Source organism: Staurois parvus, unplaced genomic scaffold, assembly GCF_062004578.1.
Source record: "Staurois parvus isolate SC_StPar_1 unplaced genomic scaffold, SC_StPar_1.0 ptg000652l, whole genome shotgun sequence".
Classification (NCBI taxonomy): Eukaryota; Metazoa; Chordata; class Amphibia; order Anura; family Ranidae; genus Staurois; species Staurois parvus.
The window spans coordinates 2,560,262-2,577,859 of NW_028318448.1; the positions used below are offsets into that span (position 1 = coordinate 2,560,262).

Below are 17,598 nucleotides of genomic sequence, written 5' to 3' on the forward strand. Positions count from 1 at the left end.
CAGTAACAATTCTGTGTCCCTCAGTAACAATTCTGTGTCCCTGAGTAACAATTCTGTGTCTGTCCCTGAGTATGAATTCTGTGTCTGTCCCTGAGTAACGTTTCTGTGGCCCTAAGTAACGGTTCTGTGGCCCTCAGTAACAATTCTGTGTCCCTGAGTAACAATTCTGTGTCTGTCCCTGAGTAACAATTCTGTGGCCCTAAGTAACGGTTCTGTGGCCCTCAGTAACAATTCTGTGTCCCTGAGTAACAATTCTGTGTCCCTCAGTAACAATTCTGTGTCCCTCAGTAACAGTTCTGTGGCCCTCAGTAACAATTCTGTGGCCCTCAGTAACGTTTCTGTGGCCCTAAGTAACAGTTCTGTGGCCCTCAGTAACAATTCTGTGTCCCTGAGTAACGTTTCTGTGGCCCTAAGTAACAATTCTGTGGCCCTCAGTAACAATTCTGTGTCTGTCCCTGAGTAACAATTCTGTGGCCCTAACTAACGTTTCTGTGGCCCTAAGTAACAGTTCTGTGGCCCTCAGTAACAATTCTGTGTCTGTCCCTGAGTAACAATTCTGTGGCCCTAACTAACGTTTCTGTGGCCCTAAGTAACAATTCTCTGGCACTCAGTAACAATTCTGTCTGTCCCTGAGTAACAATTCTGTGGCCCTAACTAACGTTTCTGTGGCCCTAAGTAACAGTTCTGTGGCCCTCAGTAACAATTCTGTGTCTGTCCCTGAGTAACAATTCTGTGGCCCTAACTAACGTTTCTGTGGCCCTAAGTAACAATTCTCTGGCACTCAGTAACAATTCTGTCTGTCCCTGAGTAACAATTCTGTGGCCCTAACTAGCGTTTCTTTGGCCCTAAGTAACGATTCTGTGGCCCTCATTAACAATTCTGTGTCCCTGAGTAATGCTTCTCTGTCCCTAAGTAACGTTTCTCTGTCCCCAAGTAACGTTTCTGTGGCCCTAACTCTGTCCCTAATACAGCCAGGTCTGCCTCTCTTGAATGACTGGAGGCAAATGAAGAATTCTAAAATGGCCGCTATTTATAGCTCGACCATTACACAGTGCTGGCTGCCTGGCTGCTGATTGGCTAATGCGATCACATGTCATTAAGGAATGCATTATGGGTCAGCGCGCCTTGTCTGCGCGCCTTCCCAGACATCCCCGCTCCGTCGCCGCACATGTCCGCCGCCATTTAAGGAAAAATTTCGATTCGCGCGTCCGAAGTAGGCTATTTTTCGGATTCGGCACGAATCGAAAATTTTCCAATATTCGACTCGAATTCCACTTCGCCTACTTCGATTCGCTCATCTCTAATCACAATGTTCAATCACTGCGAAGCCTGCCCTCCTTGTTTTATTTCTCTGAATGGAGGAGAGAAATACATTGTATCTCTCTGTCCTTTCAGAGAGAAAAAAAGTGTTTGTAAAGTACATAAATAAATAAATGAAAATAATATAAAAAAATAAATAAAGATAAGTAGATCAAGGTTTGATCTAGGTCAGTGCCAGGGTTAGTGTTTGGGTCAGGTCAGTAGTTTTTTTGTCAGGATTATTTTTTTAAATCAGTATCAGTTAGTGGCAGGATAAAAAAAAAGCAAAATGTGTTTCTGGGCCGTACTACGGGTACAAACAGCAACTAACATACACATATGTGGTATTGTTGTGATCATCAGGAGCAAGAGAAATTATTTTGGGTTGTTCTTTGGTGGTTGGTTATGGTAGTAGCAAGAAATATACGACTAAATTAAAATAAGTGTTTTTTTTACTATTTTGGGTCAGTTTTCCTTTGATGATAAAAAAAAAACCAGGAGATATTCATTACCATTTACCACCAAATGAAAGCCCAATTTTTTCTAAAAAAAACAAGGTATAATCCACCTGGATGCACAAAGTAGTTGTGATGATATGTATGGTTTTGCTAACACGTCAAAGTTGCAAAATTGTGTTTATACTTTAAGATTTAGATTAAGTTCATTTTCACGTCAAAGAGGGACTTTGCAATTAATTGCATGTCATCTGATCATTCTTCATAACATTCTGGAGTATGTGCAAAGTGACATCATAAAAAAATTGAGGCAGCAGACTTTGTGAAAACGAATATTTGTGTAATTCTCAAAACTTTTGGCCACGGCTGTATACTGACAGGGGTGCTTCCCTTCCCCCAAACTGACAATGCTGCTGTCCAACAGTGTCTCTGTTGCTCCTTCATCCAGAGTGAGGGCACTCTAATACAAGAGGTGTGTTACCAGCCAGATTATCAGGTGAAAACAGAGGGAAAAAATCCTTAGAAAAGAAAATTGATCCAGCCACCACATTAACTGTATTGATTGGTAAGCTACAATATACTACATTTTTGTTTTTGGGTTTAATACCGCTTTAATGAATGCTCACATTTTATGCTGAAATCGAACCCATTCTTACCTTGTCTGTAGTAAGGTCAAAAGAATAATTCCAAAAATTAAAACTATTCCAGTAGTATAGGCAATAATATATATAGTCGAATCTGGAAGAGGCAGCATATAATGATTATAAGTTTAAGTATAACAAAACCTTAAATTAATAACAATTAGCAGTGTGCATCATAAACAACTGACATGGATTTTGTTTAAATAAAATGCTATTTTTACCTTTTAAAAAGTATCTCTAAGCCCTGGTTCACATTGAATACGACTTGAAGTCGCACAGTTTTAAAGTCGCATGTCAGTGCAGCTTCAGGTGAAATTTGTAAGACATCTGTGCAACTTCATGCACAGATGTCAATGAAAGCCACACCAGAAATAAGCAAAAGTAGGGCAGGAACTACTTTTCACTTCGGTGCGACTCCGATCATAGGGTGTAACTTGTCATACAGTTTGAATTGTCAAATTGCATGATAAGTCGCATTGGTGCGAATGTGCGGTTTTTATTTTTTGCGCTATTGAAAAAAAAGTCTGACAATTTTGAGAAAAAAGCAATAATTTTGACTTTTTGCTATTAAATATTAAAAATATGTCCAGTAAATAAAAAAAAAATCCAATTTCATTATAAATTTAGGCCAAAACTTATTCTGCTAATTGTCTTTGCTAAAAAAAAATCCCACTACGTGTAAATTAATTGGTTTACGTGATATATATATATATATATACTGGAATTTTTTATTTTGTTTACTTTTTACTAGTAATGGTGGCGATCAGCGACTTAAAGTGGGACTGCAGGACTGTGGCGGGCATTCTGATACTGGGGGGAACTGACTTGGTGTCACTGACATCCCCAGTGACACCAATACAGTGATCAGTGCTAAAAAAAGCACTGACACTGAACTAATGGCACTGGGCAGGAAGGGGTTAACATGAGGGGCGATCACAGGGTTAACTGTTTCACAGTAAGCTCTGTGTGTGTGCTTCACTGTAATCACACAGCCATCCAAAGCAGTGTGCAGGAGCTGACAGGGAGGAGAACTGTATTGTTTACATATAGTTCTCTTCCCTGTCAGAGATCCTCGACAATCACTGGACGCTGGAGTGTAATCATCAGTCGGGACCCAGTGATTGACAGCTGTGGCCGCAAATGGCAGCGCGGGTAGGGGTCATGCCCCCTACCCAGAAATGCACAATCACGCATATATACGTGATTTTGCGCATCCGTGCCACCCTGTAGAAGCTTTGACAATAAGACCTGGAAGCTGATTGTCTTCTATGCACAACTGCACAAGATTTTGCACTCTCCAGTTTTAGTAAATCCCCCCATATGTAGGTCTTTTTAGTCTGATATCACTGTTAACCTAGTTGCAAACCCAATCACTAAAATCCCGCAGAAATTTTTAAAGTGTTACTAAACCCACAACAATAAAATCAGTCTGTATATGCAGTAAAGCATGCTTGTTATACTCACTGTGGAACCTAAGAGGTTAATCCTCTGCATTGTGTAAAAAGGATGTTTGATCCTTTCTTTTCTGCCCCTCCTCTTGTTGAAATGACCAGACTGATACAGGCTGAACCCGTGGTCACATGCACATGCTCAATTTGGTGTGTATTGCTAGAGAGGTTTTTTTTCTTGGGAGGCTGGATGTGATCAGCACAGGGCCAATCAGCACTGTCTAGACAGAGGGTCAGGGGTTTCACATCCTCCTAGAGCAGAAAGAAAACTCCTCCTACAAGCTTTAACATGTGCTAAGCTGAACACTGATAGAAGTCACAAAACTACTATATACTGCTGATGAAAAAAGGTATTTAGCAGGTTATATTTACTAAAATAATTGCATTTCCATTTTCTGTGTACTGTGGGAGACCAGATATAGTAAATGCAGGGTCCTTGGTTGAGTTACATTTTTAAGAGTTACTGTAATTTTAAAAATAATTTTCAATCATTTTAAGCACTTGTCTACCGGGCACTTTGTCGCACTTTGAATGACAATTGCGCAGTCATGCAACACTGTACCCATATGACATTTTTAGCACTTTTTTCACACAAATAGAGATTTCTTTTTGAGGTATTTATTCACTACTGGGTTTTTTAATTTTTGTGCTATAAATGAAAAAAGACAAAAAGTTTGAAAAAAAATGCGTTTTTCTTTATTTCTGTTATAACATTTTGCAAATAAATAATCTTTCTATACAAATGTAGGCCAAAATGTATTCTGCTACGTCTTTGGTGAAAATAACACAAATCAGTGTTTATTATTTACAGTTGTGACCAAAATTATTCAACCCCCAATGCTGTAAAGGGGTTTAGGGACTATAGTGTACATTTGGAATTGTATTCAGAATCAAATCCTACAAGGACGTTGTAACTACCCAAATGCAACTAAAATGACATCAATTGTTTATGTAATACAGTAGTAAATGGTTCTTATGTGGTTTCTTCATTGCCACAATTATTCAACCCCTTAAAGACTACCACTCTGAAGAACAGAGGTTCATACAGGTGCTTTCCATCAGGTATTGAAAACACCTGTGGATGTCACCGAGCAGCAATCAAGCATAATAAGCACCAATTAGGCAGCTTTAAAATGACTGTGATACTCAGCTCCTTCTAGACATTTACTGGTGTGGTTACAAACATGGTGAAGGCAAGAGAATGGTCCAGGAAGACAAGAGAAGAGGTGATTTCTCTTCACAGGAAGGGCAATGGCTATAAGAAGATTGCAAAGATGTTAAACATACCAAGAGACACCTTAGGAAGCATCATTCGCAAATTCAAGGCAAAGGGCACTGTTGAAACGCTACCTGGTCGTGGCAGAAAGAAGATGCTGACTTCGACTGCTGTGCGCTACCTGAAGCGTAGAGTGGAGAGAAGTCCCCGTGTGACTGCTGAGGAACTGAGAAAAGATTTGTCAGATGTGGGTACAGAAGTTTCAGCCCAGACAATAAGACGCACACTGCGTAATGAAGGCCTCCGTGCCAGAACTCCCAGGCGTACCCCCTTGCTGTCTCCAAAGAATAAGAAGAGTCGACTGCAGTATGCCAAAAGCCATGTGGACAAACCACAAAAGTTGTGGGATAGTGTTCTGTGGACTGATGAAACAAAATTAGAACTGTTTGGGCCCATGGATCAACGCTATGTTTGGAGGAGGAAGAACAAGGCCTATGATGAAAAGAACACCTTGCCTACTGTGAAGCATGGTGGAGGGTCAATCATGCTTTGGGGCTGTTTTGCTTCTGCAGGTACAGGGAAGCTTCAGCGTGTGCAAGGTACCATGAATTCTCTTCAGTACCAGGAGATATTGGATGGAAACGTGATGCAGTCCGTCACACACCTGAGGCTTGGGAGACGTTGGACCTTTCAACAGGACAATGATCCCAAGCATACCTCCAAGTCCACTAGAGCATGGTTGCAGAGGAAAGGCTGGAACATTTTGGAGTGGCCATCGCAGTCACCAGACTTAAATCCGATTGAGAACCTCTGGTGGGACTTAAAGAAAGCAGTTGCAGTGCGCAAGCCTAAGAATGTGACTGAACTGGAGGCCTTTGCCCATGAAGAATGGGCGAAGATACCCGTAGATCGCTGCAAGACACTTGTGTCAAGCTATGCTTCACGTTTAAAAGCTGTTATAACTGTAAAAGGATGCTGTACTAAGTACTAAGATTGAATGTCACTTGGGGGTTGAATAAAACTGATAATGCTGTGAGCACAGAAAAGACATTTGTGGTTATTTCATTATAACTGTTATGTTATATTTGTCTGACCTACAAGTGCCTCTTTAATGTAAATGTAAGCAAGATGACTGAATGATCAAAAGCAATGTCAAACTGGCCAAAACACTCAATTTCAGTGGGGGTTGAATAATTTTGGTCACAACTGTAGTTGGTAGGAAAGTTATAGACTCCACAAACTATGGTATATATCAAAAATTGATAACTACTGATGTACTAACAGCTGATCTCATTTATTGAGGCTCAAAAATGCCAGGACAGTACAAATACCTCTAAAATGACCCCTTTTTGGAAGGTAGACAGTCTGATGTATTTCTTAATAGGTATGGCGAGTTTTTTGAAGTCGTTATTTTTGTCATAATTTTGTGGAATGTGAAGAAATAGAAAATAAAATGTTCACAATTTTTTTCACATACTATCACCAATGCAGTACAGCGTCATCATGACTCGGCGTGGCAGTGTTCAGGGACACTGAGAGGTGACAGTATGTAAAAAAAAAAAAACATTTTTAAATGTATAACAATTTTTTTTTCTATTGTTTTTTCTACTTCTGTGAACTGAGTAATACAATGTTACCATAGTAACATTGTACTACTCTGGGCAAGTAATCAGAATTTTTTTTTGTACACTTTATGATTGCTTATGCCAACAAATTACATTGGTATAAACATGCATTTTTACTGAATGAAACTGATTCCTTTAGTAGTTTTTGTGTGATCACATGCTACAGATGGGCTGCTACAGATGTACATGTGATCACTGTGACCAATCACAGCTAGCAGCAAAGTTGTAAGCATGAAAGGAAGCCATACATTGTTTACAACTGTCATGCGATCTGCTGTGATTGGTCACAGCAATCACAGCAATCACATGACACTGGCAGAGGGCCAATGTAGTGATCTGTCATCGGCTGTGTCCTGTTTACACAGAACTCTGTGTAAACAGAACAGCAGTCTGATTGTTTATTCTCCCTGAAAAGCAGGGAGGAAAAACAAAAAGATCTATGAGTAAAAGCAGCACACATTACACATATTACACTTGTTAGGCACACAGATAACCCCCTGACTGCACCTAGATGTTAACCTCTTTCCAGCCAGTGTCATTAGTACAGTGTACAGTATTATCACTGATCACTGTATTAATGTCAGAAGTTACCTCAGTTAGTGTCCCTCCCAGCTAGTGTCTATTAGCATCAGATTGCCTGCCAAACTATCACAGTCCCACTATAAGTCACTGATCACTGCCATTACCAGTATAGTGTCTATAGCTGTGTAAATTCCATAATATACCATAGTTGATAGACACTACAACTTTTGCACAAACCACTTAATGTACAATCATTGGGATTTTTTTCATCAAAGACATGTAGCAGAATCAGTGGTGTATTTAGATTTTGTGCTGCCCTAGGCAACACAAAAATTTAGCACCACCCCCAATAAGAGTGCAAGATGCGTGCGTGTATGTATATATGATTCTCTCTCTCTTCCCTCTCTCTCTCTTCCCTCTCACTCTCTCCCCCCCTCTCTCTTCCCTCTCTGTCTCTTCCCTCTCTCTCTTCCCCATCTGTCTCTCTCTCGTCCCTCTCTCTCTCTCTCTTCCCTCTCTCTCTCTTCTTTCTCTCTCTCTTCCCCCTCTCGCTCTCTTCCTTCTCTCTCTCTTCCCTTTCTTTCTTCCTCTCTCTCTCTGCTCTCTCTTCTCCCTCTTTCTCTCTCATCCCTCTCTCTCTTCCCTCCCTCTTCCCTCCCTCTCTAGCTCTTCCCTCTCACTCTTCCCTCTCTTCTCTCTCTCTTCTATCTTCCCTTTCTCTCTCTCCCCCTCTCTATTCCCCCTCTCTCTTCCCTCTCTCTCTCTTCCCCCTCTGTCTCTCTTCCCTCTTTGTCTCGCTTCCCTCTCTGTCTCTCTTCCCTCTCTCTCTCTCATCCCTCCCTGTCTCTCTTCCCTCTCTGTCTCTCTTCACTCTCTCTCTTCCCTCTCTGTCTCTCTTCCTTCTCTGTCTCTCTTCCCTCTCTGTCTCTCTTCCTTCTGTCTAACTTCCCTCTCTGTCTCTCTTCCCTCTCTGTCTCTCTTCCCTCTCTGTCTCTCTTCCCTCTTCCCTCTCTCTCTCTCTTCCCTCTCTCCCTTCCCTCTCTGTCTCTCTTCCCTCTATCTCTCTCTTCCCTCTGTCTGTCTCTCTATTCCCTCTCTCTGTCTCTCTCGTCCCTCTCTCTCTCTTCCCTCTCTGTCTCTCTTCCCTCTCTGTCTCTCTCCCTCTCTCTCTTCCCGCTCTGTCTTTCTTCCCTTTCTCTCTCCCCCCTCTCTCTCTTCTCTCTTCCCTCTCTGTCTCTCTTCCCTCTCTGTCTCTCTTCACTATCTGTCTCTCTTCCCTCTCTGTGTCTCTCTCTCTTCCCTCTCTGCCTGTCTTCCCTTGCGGTCTCTCTCTCTTCCCTCTCTCTCTCGCTCGCTCTTCCCGCTCTGTCTCTCTTCCTTTTCTCTCTCTTCCCTCTCTGCCTCTCTTCCCTCTCTCTCTCTCTCTGCCTCTCTTCCCTCTCTGTCTCTCTTCCCTCTCTGTCTCTCTTCACTATCTGTCTCTCTTCCCTCTCTGTGTCTCTCTCTCTTCCCTCTCTGCCTGTCTTCCCTTGCGGTCTCTCTCTCTTCCCTCTCTCTCTCGCTCGCTCTTCCCGCTCTGTCTCTCTTCCTTTTCTCTCTCTTCCCTCTCTGCCTCTCTTCCCTCTCTCTCTCTCTCTGCCTCTCTTCCCTCTCTGTCTCTCTTCCCTCTGTCTCTCTTCCTTCTCTCTCTCTTCCCTCTCTGTCTCTTTTCCCTCTCTTCATTTCTCAGATCGTATGGGGCTGCACACACACACCTCCTCCAAGGGCTGCTGATCTCCGGGCAGCAGGAAGGAGGGTGTGTGTGTAGTCCCATACAATCTGTCAGTGTAGGGAGGGAAGCAGGGAGATCCCACAGAACACAGCACAGCTCACCTGCTCCGGGCTTATTCCTCTCCGACATTTCTCCTCTCCCTGCTCCAGGCTGTCCCCTGGTTACCGCTCATCAGCTGCTGGAGGGAGAGGTACAGGAGCATCGCTCTGCAACTGCCCTCCCCCGCATCGATTCTCCTGCTGTCCGGGCCACTGCAAAGGTACCGGTGTGACCCCTCTGCTTGCGGCCCTGCATGGCTCTTTCCGCCGCTGCCCAAAAGCTCCCTTCTTCCGGGGGGCGGTGCCGCCCCCCTAAAAATTGCCGCCCTAGGCAAACGCCTTGTTTGCCTTGCGGTAGATACACCCCTGAGCAGAATACATTTTGGCCTAAATTTATGAAGAAATTTGATTTTTATTGGATATACTTTATAAACGATATTAGAAAATATAGTTTGTTTTTTTTTAATTTTCAGTCTTTGTTCATTTATATAAAAAAAAAAAAAATAAGAACCCAGCGATGATAAAATACCACCAAAAGAAAGCTCTATTTGTGTGAAAAAATTCAAAAAATTTAATTTAGTTACGGTGTTGCATGACCAATAACCAGTTAAAACAGCACAGTGCTGAATAGCAAAAAATGCCCTTGTCCTGAAGGACGTAAAACCTTCCAGAGGAAAAAGTCTAATAATATTCTTTATTTGCCCCGTTTGCACAGAAAAAAATGTACATGCCATTTCACTGGGTAGATTGCTATGCAATATTTTTTTTTATAAATATACCCCTGTATATCCATTGATGATTACTCCATTTGACCAGACATGTGGTCACACCTTCTATCTAGTGATCATTTCATTGACTGCTTGCTCTGACACTGCACTGTTTACTTTGATTCCAATACCAGATCAAACAACAGAACTTTTAGGATGCATTCACATATGTGAATGTACCCGACACCGATTACATGCAAGAATTCCTTGGACAAGCAGGAATTCCAGGAAAGCCTCCAACTTTCTCTCTGGTCACATTCTTCTAGAAGGGAAACCGGTTATGTCATGTGATGTTGAGATAAAAGAAAGTGGCGGGATGGTTGACTAGGTGCCTTAACACTAAATACGTAGGAGTGGCTGCACACAAAACACTAATTTGATTATTTTTTTACCACATTGGCCTCTTAAAGGCTCTGGTCTAATTAATCAACCTGTATCCACACTAAACAGATGTAATGGTTTCCAAAGACTTCACCCCTTTAAAAATAAATGCTTAGTCAATGCCCCTGCAATAAACTAAAAGGACACAATTTAAAATCATTAAACCTACAGTACATCTACAGTATCTTTAAGCACACATAATTCACTCACCATTTTGATAGGTGTTTGATTTTGGTAACTGCTCATCTTGTGTGTCACTGTATGATGCATGAATATTTCTTGCATTAATTCTTTCTATTGAAGAGAACATAAAACATTCATATTCTGAATATGTATTCCAAATAATATAAATTAAAATAACGGCAAATAATACAATTGTAAAATGGGGTTATACATGGTAGCTTAATTCTTCCATATAAACATTTTATTTTGCCTTTGAGCAGGCATTATCACTGATAAAAAGAATGTTCTCTAAAGACATTAGCCTGATATACTGACTTTTTTAGATTTTGTTTTCTTACACAAAAGTCTGGTCTGTTGGGTTGCAAAACAAGATTGGTTTGTTGCCAGCAGTTATCACAATAATTCTTGATTAGGAACTCAATACCTCAGGCATATAAACTGGTAGCCCTAAATTCCTAAAGCTGTGCATTTACCTCTGTTATATTAATGCCATTCTGGTTATCCAAAAAATTAGCTATTCATAAAGGTGTGTGTATTTAGCCATCCAAAAAGGTGTGAGTAAAGAGCTTCATGGAATGGGTTTCCATTGACAAGAAGCTGCATCCAAGCCTTACATCACCAACGGCAATGCAAAGTTTTGGATATAGTTGTTGTAACGCACGCCTCCACTGGACTCTAGAGCTGTGGAGATGTGTTCTGTGAAGTGATGAATCACACTTCTCTGTCTGGAAATCTGATGGATTTGTCTGGGTTTGGCAGTTGACAGGAGAAAGGTACTTGCCTGACTGCATTATGCGAAGTATAAAGTTTGGTGGCGGGGATTATGATGTGGGGTTGTTTTTCAGGGGTCTGGCTTGGCCCCTTAGCTCCAGTGAAGGTAAGTCTTAAGGCGTTAGAAGTTAAATACATTTTAGACAATTTCATTCTCCCAACTTTGTGGGAACAGTTTGGGGATGGCCCCTTCCTGTTCCAACATGACTGCACACCAGCGCACAAAGCAAATATCCATAAAGACATGGATGAGTGAGTTTGGGGTGGATGAATGTAACTGTCTTGCACAGAGTCCTGACCTTAACCCGATAGAACACCTTTGGGATGAATTACAGCAGATACTGGGAGCCAGGCCTTCTCGTCTGATATCAGTGCCTGACCTCACAAATGCGCTTCTGGAAGAATGGTCAAGCATTCTCATAGACACACTCCTAAACCTTGTGAACAGCCTTCCCAGAAGATTGGAAGCTGTTATAGCTGCAAAGGGTGGGGCAACTCAATATTGAACCCTACGGACTAAGACTAGGATGCCATTGAAGATCATGTGTGTGTAAAGGCAGACGTCCCAATAGTGTATATAAATACTGAGGATTTCAAGGTGTCAGCCATTTGCCAAGGTGCATTTCATTGCTTTTAGTCCACCTTAGTGCTACAGAAAAAGCACACAGGGGTATATTCAGCAACATAGAGCAAATTTAAAGTTCACCCTCCTAGGAAGAATTAAATATTATTTAGGAGTCTTGTTGTGATGCATATAATTTCTCTTATAAAGTGACATTTTAAGTTAATATTCTTTACTCTGGGATGTGTTCATCTTCATTCAGAGTTTTTTCACCTGAGGTTGCTGCTATTATAAGACATTATACTTGTTATTAAACTTTAAGGGTTCCTGTCCTTTTTTAAATTATTTTGGTGTTTGAACAAGGCATGACAAATCTACAGCCCATGCATGAAGGCCACCTCTGTCTGCTGAGAATGGGTGGGAAGGGAGACAAGTCTCTACAAAGAAGGTGATGGTGCATGCACACAGCAGTCAGTGCAGCCAAAGCATCAAGCAGACAGGTGGTAGGTTAGAACAATAGTTAGTGCTTCCCCATCTCTAAAGGACCATTTGTTGAACTCTAAGTCATTATTCAAATCTAGTTGTGGACCCATTAGCCATGGGCCACTGCCCTGCCCATTGACTTTGAAGCTAAAGGCAGTGTACAGACAATAACTGTCACTTGTTATTAAAGAGCTAGCTGTTATAGACAGGAAGAATGTGACAGACAAAGTGAGCAGTGTAAGGTGGTGTGGAGGGCAAAGTGTTGCAAAGTTGAGCAGTGTAAGAAGGACTGGGGGGTATGCAGTAGCTAGCTGTGTAAGAGGGATGTGGGGGGAGGGGGAGGGGGAAGGAGTGCAGAGGTAAGCAGTGCAAAAGGAGGCAGGGGAATGCAGAGGTGAGCAGTGTAAGAGGGGTGGGAGGGGTACAAAGGTGAAAAGTGTAAGAGGGGTGCACGGGGATTCAGAAAAGAGTTGTATAAGTGGGATGCAGGGGGCACCATAGCTGAACAGGGTAAATCAGATGCAGGAGGTGCAGTGGTGAACAATATAAGAGGGAGTGCAGACTTGAGCAGTTTAAGAGGGATGTAGGTGGTGCAGAGTTAAGAAGTATAAGAGTAACCCAGGGGATGAAGAGGTGAGCAGAATAAGGAAGATGATGCAGAGGTTAGAACTGTAAGAGGATGCAGAGGTTAGCAGTGTAAAGGGGTGTAGGAGGCATGTGTGTGTGTGGGGGGCATAGGTGCAGAGATTAGCAGTGTAACAGGAGTTCAGTGTAAAAGAGATCTAAAGAGGGTGCAGAGGTAAACACTGTAAGAGGGGTGTTAAGGGAGCAGAAGTGAACAGTGTAAGAAGGATAATGGGGCTACAAAGATGAGCACTGTAGGAGGGGTTCAAAGGCAAGCAGTATAAGAGGGATATGGGGGTGCAGACGTGAGAGATGTAAGAGGGGTGCAGGGTGAGCATGCAGTTATGAGTAGTGTAAGAGGGGTGTGTGAGGGGCAGTGTAAGAGTGGTGCAAGGGTGGATACAAAGAATAGGGTTTGTTCTGCCTTCAGCAGGGGAATATATTATGCCTGCAATATCAAATTTGAACACTAGATGGAACCGGTAATAAATATTGTGTTTTACAGAAACTAAAGAATGTTTAGATAAGAGTTAATAAAATTCCTATAATTCTGAAAGGAAAGAGATGCATCTTGGCAGCTCAGACTCCATCATAGAAACGGGGAGAGAATAATGATCGGCTGGATGTTCGAGTCGAATGCCCACCATGTCCCACAATGCACTGCACTCTCACATTGCATTGGGATTGGCCAAAGCAATGTACCCAACCACAGTCCCTACGCGTCACTACGCACTCGGTGGACGGTGAGTATAGACTGTGTGCAGCGCACACAGCAGTGGATTTTTGATTTTATCAAGCGCCACACTGTCTTTTATTAAATGTAAGTGTATTACCTGGCACCTAATAAAGATTACTTACAAAAGGATAAGGCACTATATTCCTCTTTGTTTTTTTATAACAATATACCATGGAGGATAACCGAAGATAAGGGAGAAGGAGGCGAAAACGGTATTGGAAGGAGAGAGAGTTCCCAACAGGGATATTGACATATAAGGAGGAGATTACTGAGAAGATCTGGAGGGATTGAATTCATTATCCAATTGATGATACCACACATGTTCCCATTGTGAACAAAAAGTGTAGTAAGCCTATTTTACTAGGCTTACAGGGAGGTGAGCGCATAGAAAAATCTTAATAAGAAGTCACAGAAATTCACCATTTACTTCTTTGGAGCACTAAATAATTTTTTTGGAGCACAATATCACATTTTTTTGGGACTACCACCTTTATATTTATTCACAGAGTTTTTTTGTGTATTTTTGACATAATTAGCACTTTATGAGTATTTATGGTATACAATATACAGTAGAAGATTAATCTGTTTGATTATATGCACTGGATTAGAATTAATTTTTATATTTAGCATAAATAATTTATTATGAGATCACTGTTTGAATAATAATACGCAGGAGATATTATTATTTAGTTTATTTTAGAGAGTGGCAATATTTTTTAGTTTTTTGTTTTAAATGATTCACATTAATTATGCATTAATTGATAACATTTAAATTTAAGTTGGTACAAAGTTATTGTCCAATTAACACAGATGTGGGAGCGCGACATTTATTAGTTTTTTTCTTAACGGTGACATCACCGCTAGCTCCGCCCAATTGTTTACATCTGACAGACAATTTTCAGATTGTGGTGAATGCTTGGGGGATGCGGACGGGTCGGCAGGCATCAGGTTTTTTTTATTTTGGCGAGTCGGCATGGTCATGACTATGCTGGACATCATGACTGACGATGGATTATAATGGTTGAACAATTTTTTTGGCTTTATTTTCAAATAAAGGATTTGTCAAAAACTTTTATTTTGTTTTTTGTTCCAAGATTTTTTCAAAAGATTGGTCTCTCTATTTTTTACTAAATTTAATTTACTAAATTTAACCCTTTAGTAAATGATTAGGGGGTACAAGTATCCCTTACTCATTCACAAGGAGGGGCAACATCAGGGTACTCCCTTATTTAAAATGGCACCCTGATGATAATGAGCTTGCCTGCCCACAGACCCACATAACCACAGAGCCAGGGTGGTGGGGAAGAGGCCCTTGTCCCCATTGACATGGAGACAATGAGGGCGCATAGCCTGGTAGGCCGGACAGGGAGGGAGGGGCGTTCATTTGCCCCCTGTTTTCCTGTCCTGATAGGCCTGTGCTTGGATCAAGGGCTGGTAGGAATTTAGGGGGGACCCCCACTCCCCCCCCCCTATTTTTGGGGGGTTGGGGTTCCACTTTAAAGTTCTTCCAGGCCTAAAGGGCCTGGTATGGCTTTTAAGGGAACCCCATGCACTTAAAAAAAAAGAGTCCCTCCTAAACTTCCTACAAGACCTAAAGGGCCTGGTAAGGATTGATGGGGAACTCACGCTGTTTTTTAAAAAGTAAAAATGTAATTTAAAATATATATATATACATTGTACAGATGTGCAACTTTGCAGGACCTCCCCAGGCATGATATGTAAAGGATTTTTTCATTAAAGTTTTTTTACTTTAACCAAGGAAAAATGACTGCCCCTTTAAAAATGGTACGTTTTTAATTTTTTTTCACTGATTCTTGTCCCTGAGGGCAGTACCCCATATCCCTATCTTGCATATAAGCCTTTAAAATGGGCACTTATGAATATACAAGTTTGAGTCCCATAGACTTGCATTCAAAGTTTGATGTTGAACATTTATTAGGTTCGGACTGACCACAAACCGAACACAGGGGTGTTCAACCCATTACTAGGAGAGAATGAACCAGCTATCAGAGCACATGCTGGACTAAAACTTGCATCCCCTAAAGACAGCATCCTTGGTGAGTATCATTTATTGCCATCTATAGCCTAACTGTTTGTGTTTTCTGTATGTTCTTACATTGATTTCTCATCTGTTTTTTTCCTTATAGCTTCACCCACCCTATTTTGGTAATAAAGCTTCAAGATTACATCCAGTCTGGCTTATTGCAGAATAGGAGTGTCTAGTTGAATTTAAAGTTGCACACAGAGTGTAAGAGGGGTGAAGGGAGTGCAGAATATATAAGGGAGTTGCGGAATATATAAGTGCTGGCCAAGAAGTAAAGAGGTGAATGCTAGTATCTCTGACTATTTTAATGAAGCTCTTCTTTAAAGTAGGCCCAGAAGTTTTAGTTTTCTGTCTACATTCTGTATTCAGAAAACCATATATAATGGAAGTGTTTCAGTTTTAAAGAATATTGTTTTAAGACTTAAATGTGGCTATGCGACTTTTGTTGTGGCACAGTAATAAAAGCATATTTTGTGGGTTCAAGTGACCATAATGCAAGTTTGTCTTCTTAAACTGCAAATATGTTAGCTTTTCACTTTATTGATTTACAAAGAAAAAACAAGAAGTGCACTTGAATAGAAACAAATATGTTTTTGGGTGCTTGTTTTTTGTTTTTTTTTTATCATTAGGCCATTTATTATTTGCCTATCCTAACATTGATGACATATGGTGGGAAGTGAATTTGAGCACTACAAAGTAAAAAAAAGTAGGCAAAAGGGGCACTGGCATTGTACTCAAGGTCTACTACTGACAAACATGATTAAAAAGGTTTATCATATACTAGCATTCAGATACTCATTTACTTAAATCACTCTAAGTGGGACACCTCTACAAATAAAAAAAAAACAAAAAAACCCCACAAAATACAAAAATAAAACTGCACAAAACTCACCGTGCCACTTACTAAATACCTCAGACTATCTAACTTTCCAAAAAGGGGGCATTTTGGGAATACTTGAACCATCTTTTTTAATCAATATCTCAAACACAAGAACATTTTCCAAAATTTTGACAAAACTGAGTTTTATAGAACATTTGTTTACATAAAAGTAAGGTTAATAATAAAAATGAATACACCCCACAACAAAAACTACTACATCTAGTATTTTGTATGATCTCCATAATTTTTAAGGACAGCACCAAGTCTTCTAGGCATGGAATGAACAAGTTATATTGCAACATCTATCTTTTTCCATTCTTCAAGAACGACCTCTTTTAGAGCCTGGATGCTGGATAGAGAGTGATGCTCAACTTGTCTCTTCAGAATTCCCCATAGTTGTTCGATTGGGTTCAGATCAGGAGACATACTTGGACGCTGAATCACTTTCGCCCTGTTCTTCTTCAGAAATGCAACAGTGGCCTTAGATGTGTGTTTTGGATGATTGTGATGCTGGAAAAGTGCACGACGACCAAGGGCATGAAGTGATGGTAACATCTTCTCTTCCAATATAGAGCAGTACATCTCTGAATTCATGATACCATCAATGAAATGCAGCTCCCAACACCAGCAGCACTCACGCAGCCCCACAGAAGGACACTGCCACCACCATGTTTCACTGTAGGCACCATGCATTTTTCTTTGTGCTCCTCACCTTTGTGACGACATACAATTTTGAAGCCTTCAGTTCCAAAAACATTTATCTTGGTCTCATCACTCCAGACTACAGAGTCCCAGTAGTCTTCTTTTTCAGCATGGGCCGTAGCAAATTCTACGTGGGCTTTGTTGTGCATGGGCTTTAGGACAGGCTTCCTTCATGGATGACACCATGCATGCGATTCCTCTGCAGTGTACACCATATTATGTCATGGGAAACAACCACCCCAGTTTGGCTTTCTACTTCTTTAGCTAACTGCAGTGAACGTGCGTGGTGCTTTTTTTCAACCCTTCTCATCAGAAGATGCTCCTCTCGAGGTGTTAACTTCTGTGGATGGCCTTGACGTCTCTGTGAGATGGTTGCAGTTCCATCTTTGTTACATTTTTGTATCAATTTTTCTACAGTATTCTGACTGATAAGTAAAGCTTTGCTGATTT

The 17,598-nt window shown here is 41.1% G+C and overlaps 1 protein-coding gene across 1 annotated transcript in view; it reads right to left on the bottom strand.

The window, feature by feature from the left end:
* Positions 1-17,598, bottom strand: part of GFRAL (GDNF family receptor alpha like) — an 82,146-nt gene that overhangs the window by 12,499 nt on the left and 52,049 nt on the right. Inside the window, exons 8-9 of the mRNA XM_089694114.1 lie at positions 10,374-10,457; positions 2,411-2,492 (exon numbers count right to left, since the gene is read on the bottom strand). Coding sequence (XP_089550240.1) covers positions 2,411-2,492; positions 10,374-10,457 — 166 coding nt within the window. The remainder of the gene's footprint in view (positions 1-2,410; positions 2,493-10,373; positions 10,458-17,598) is intronic.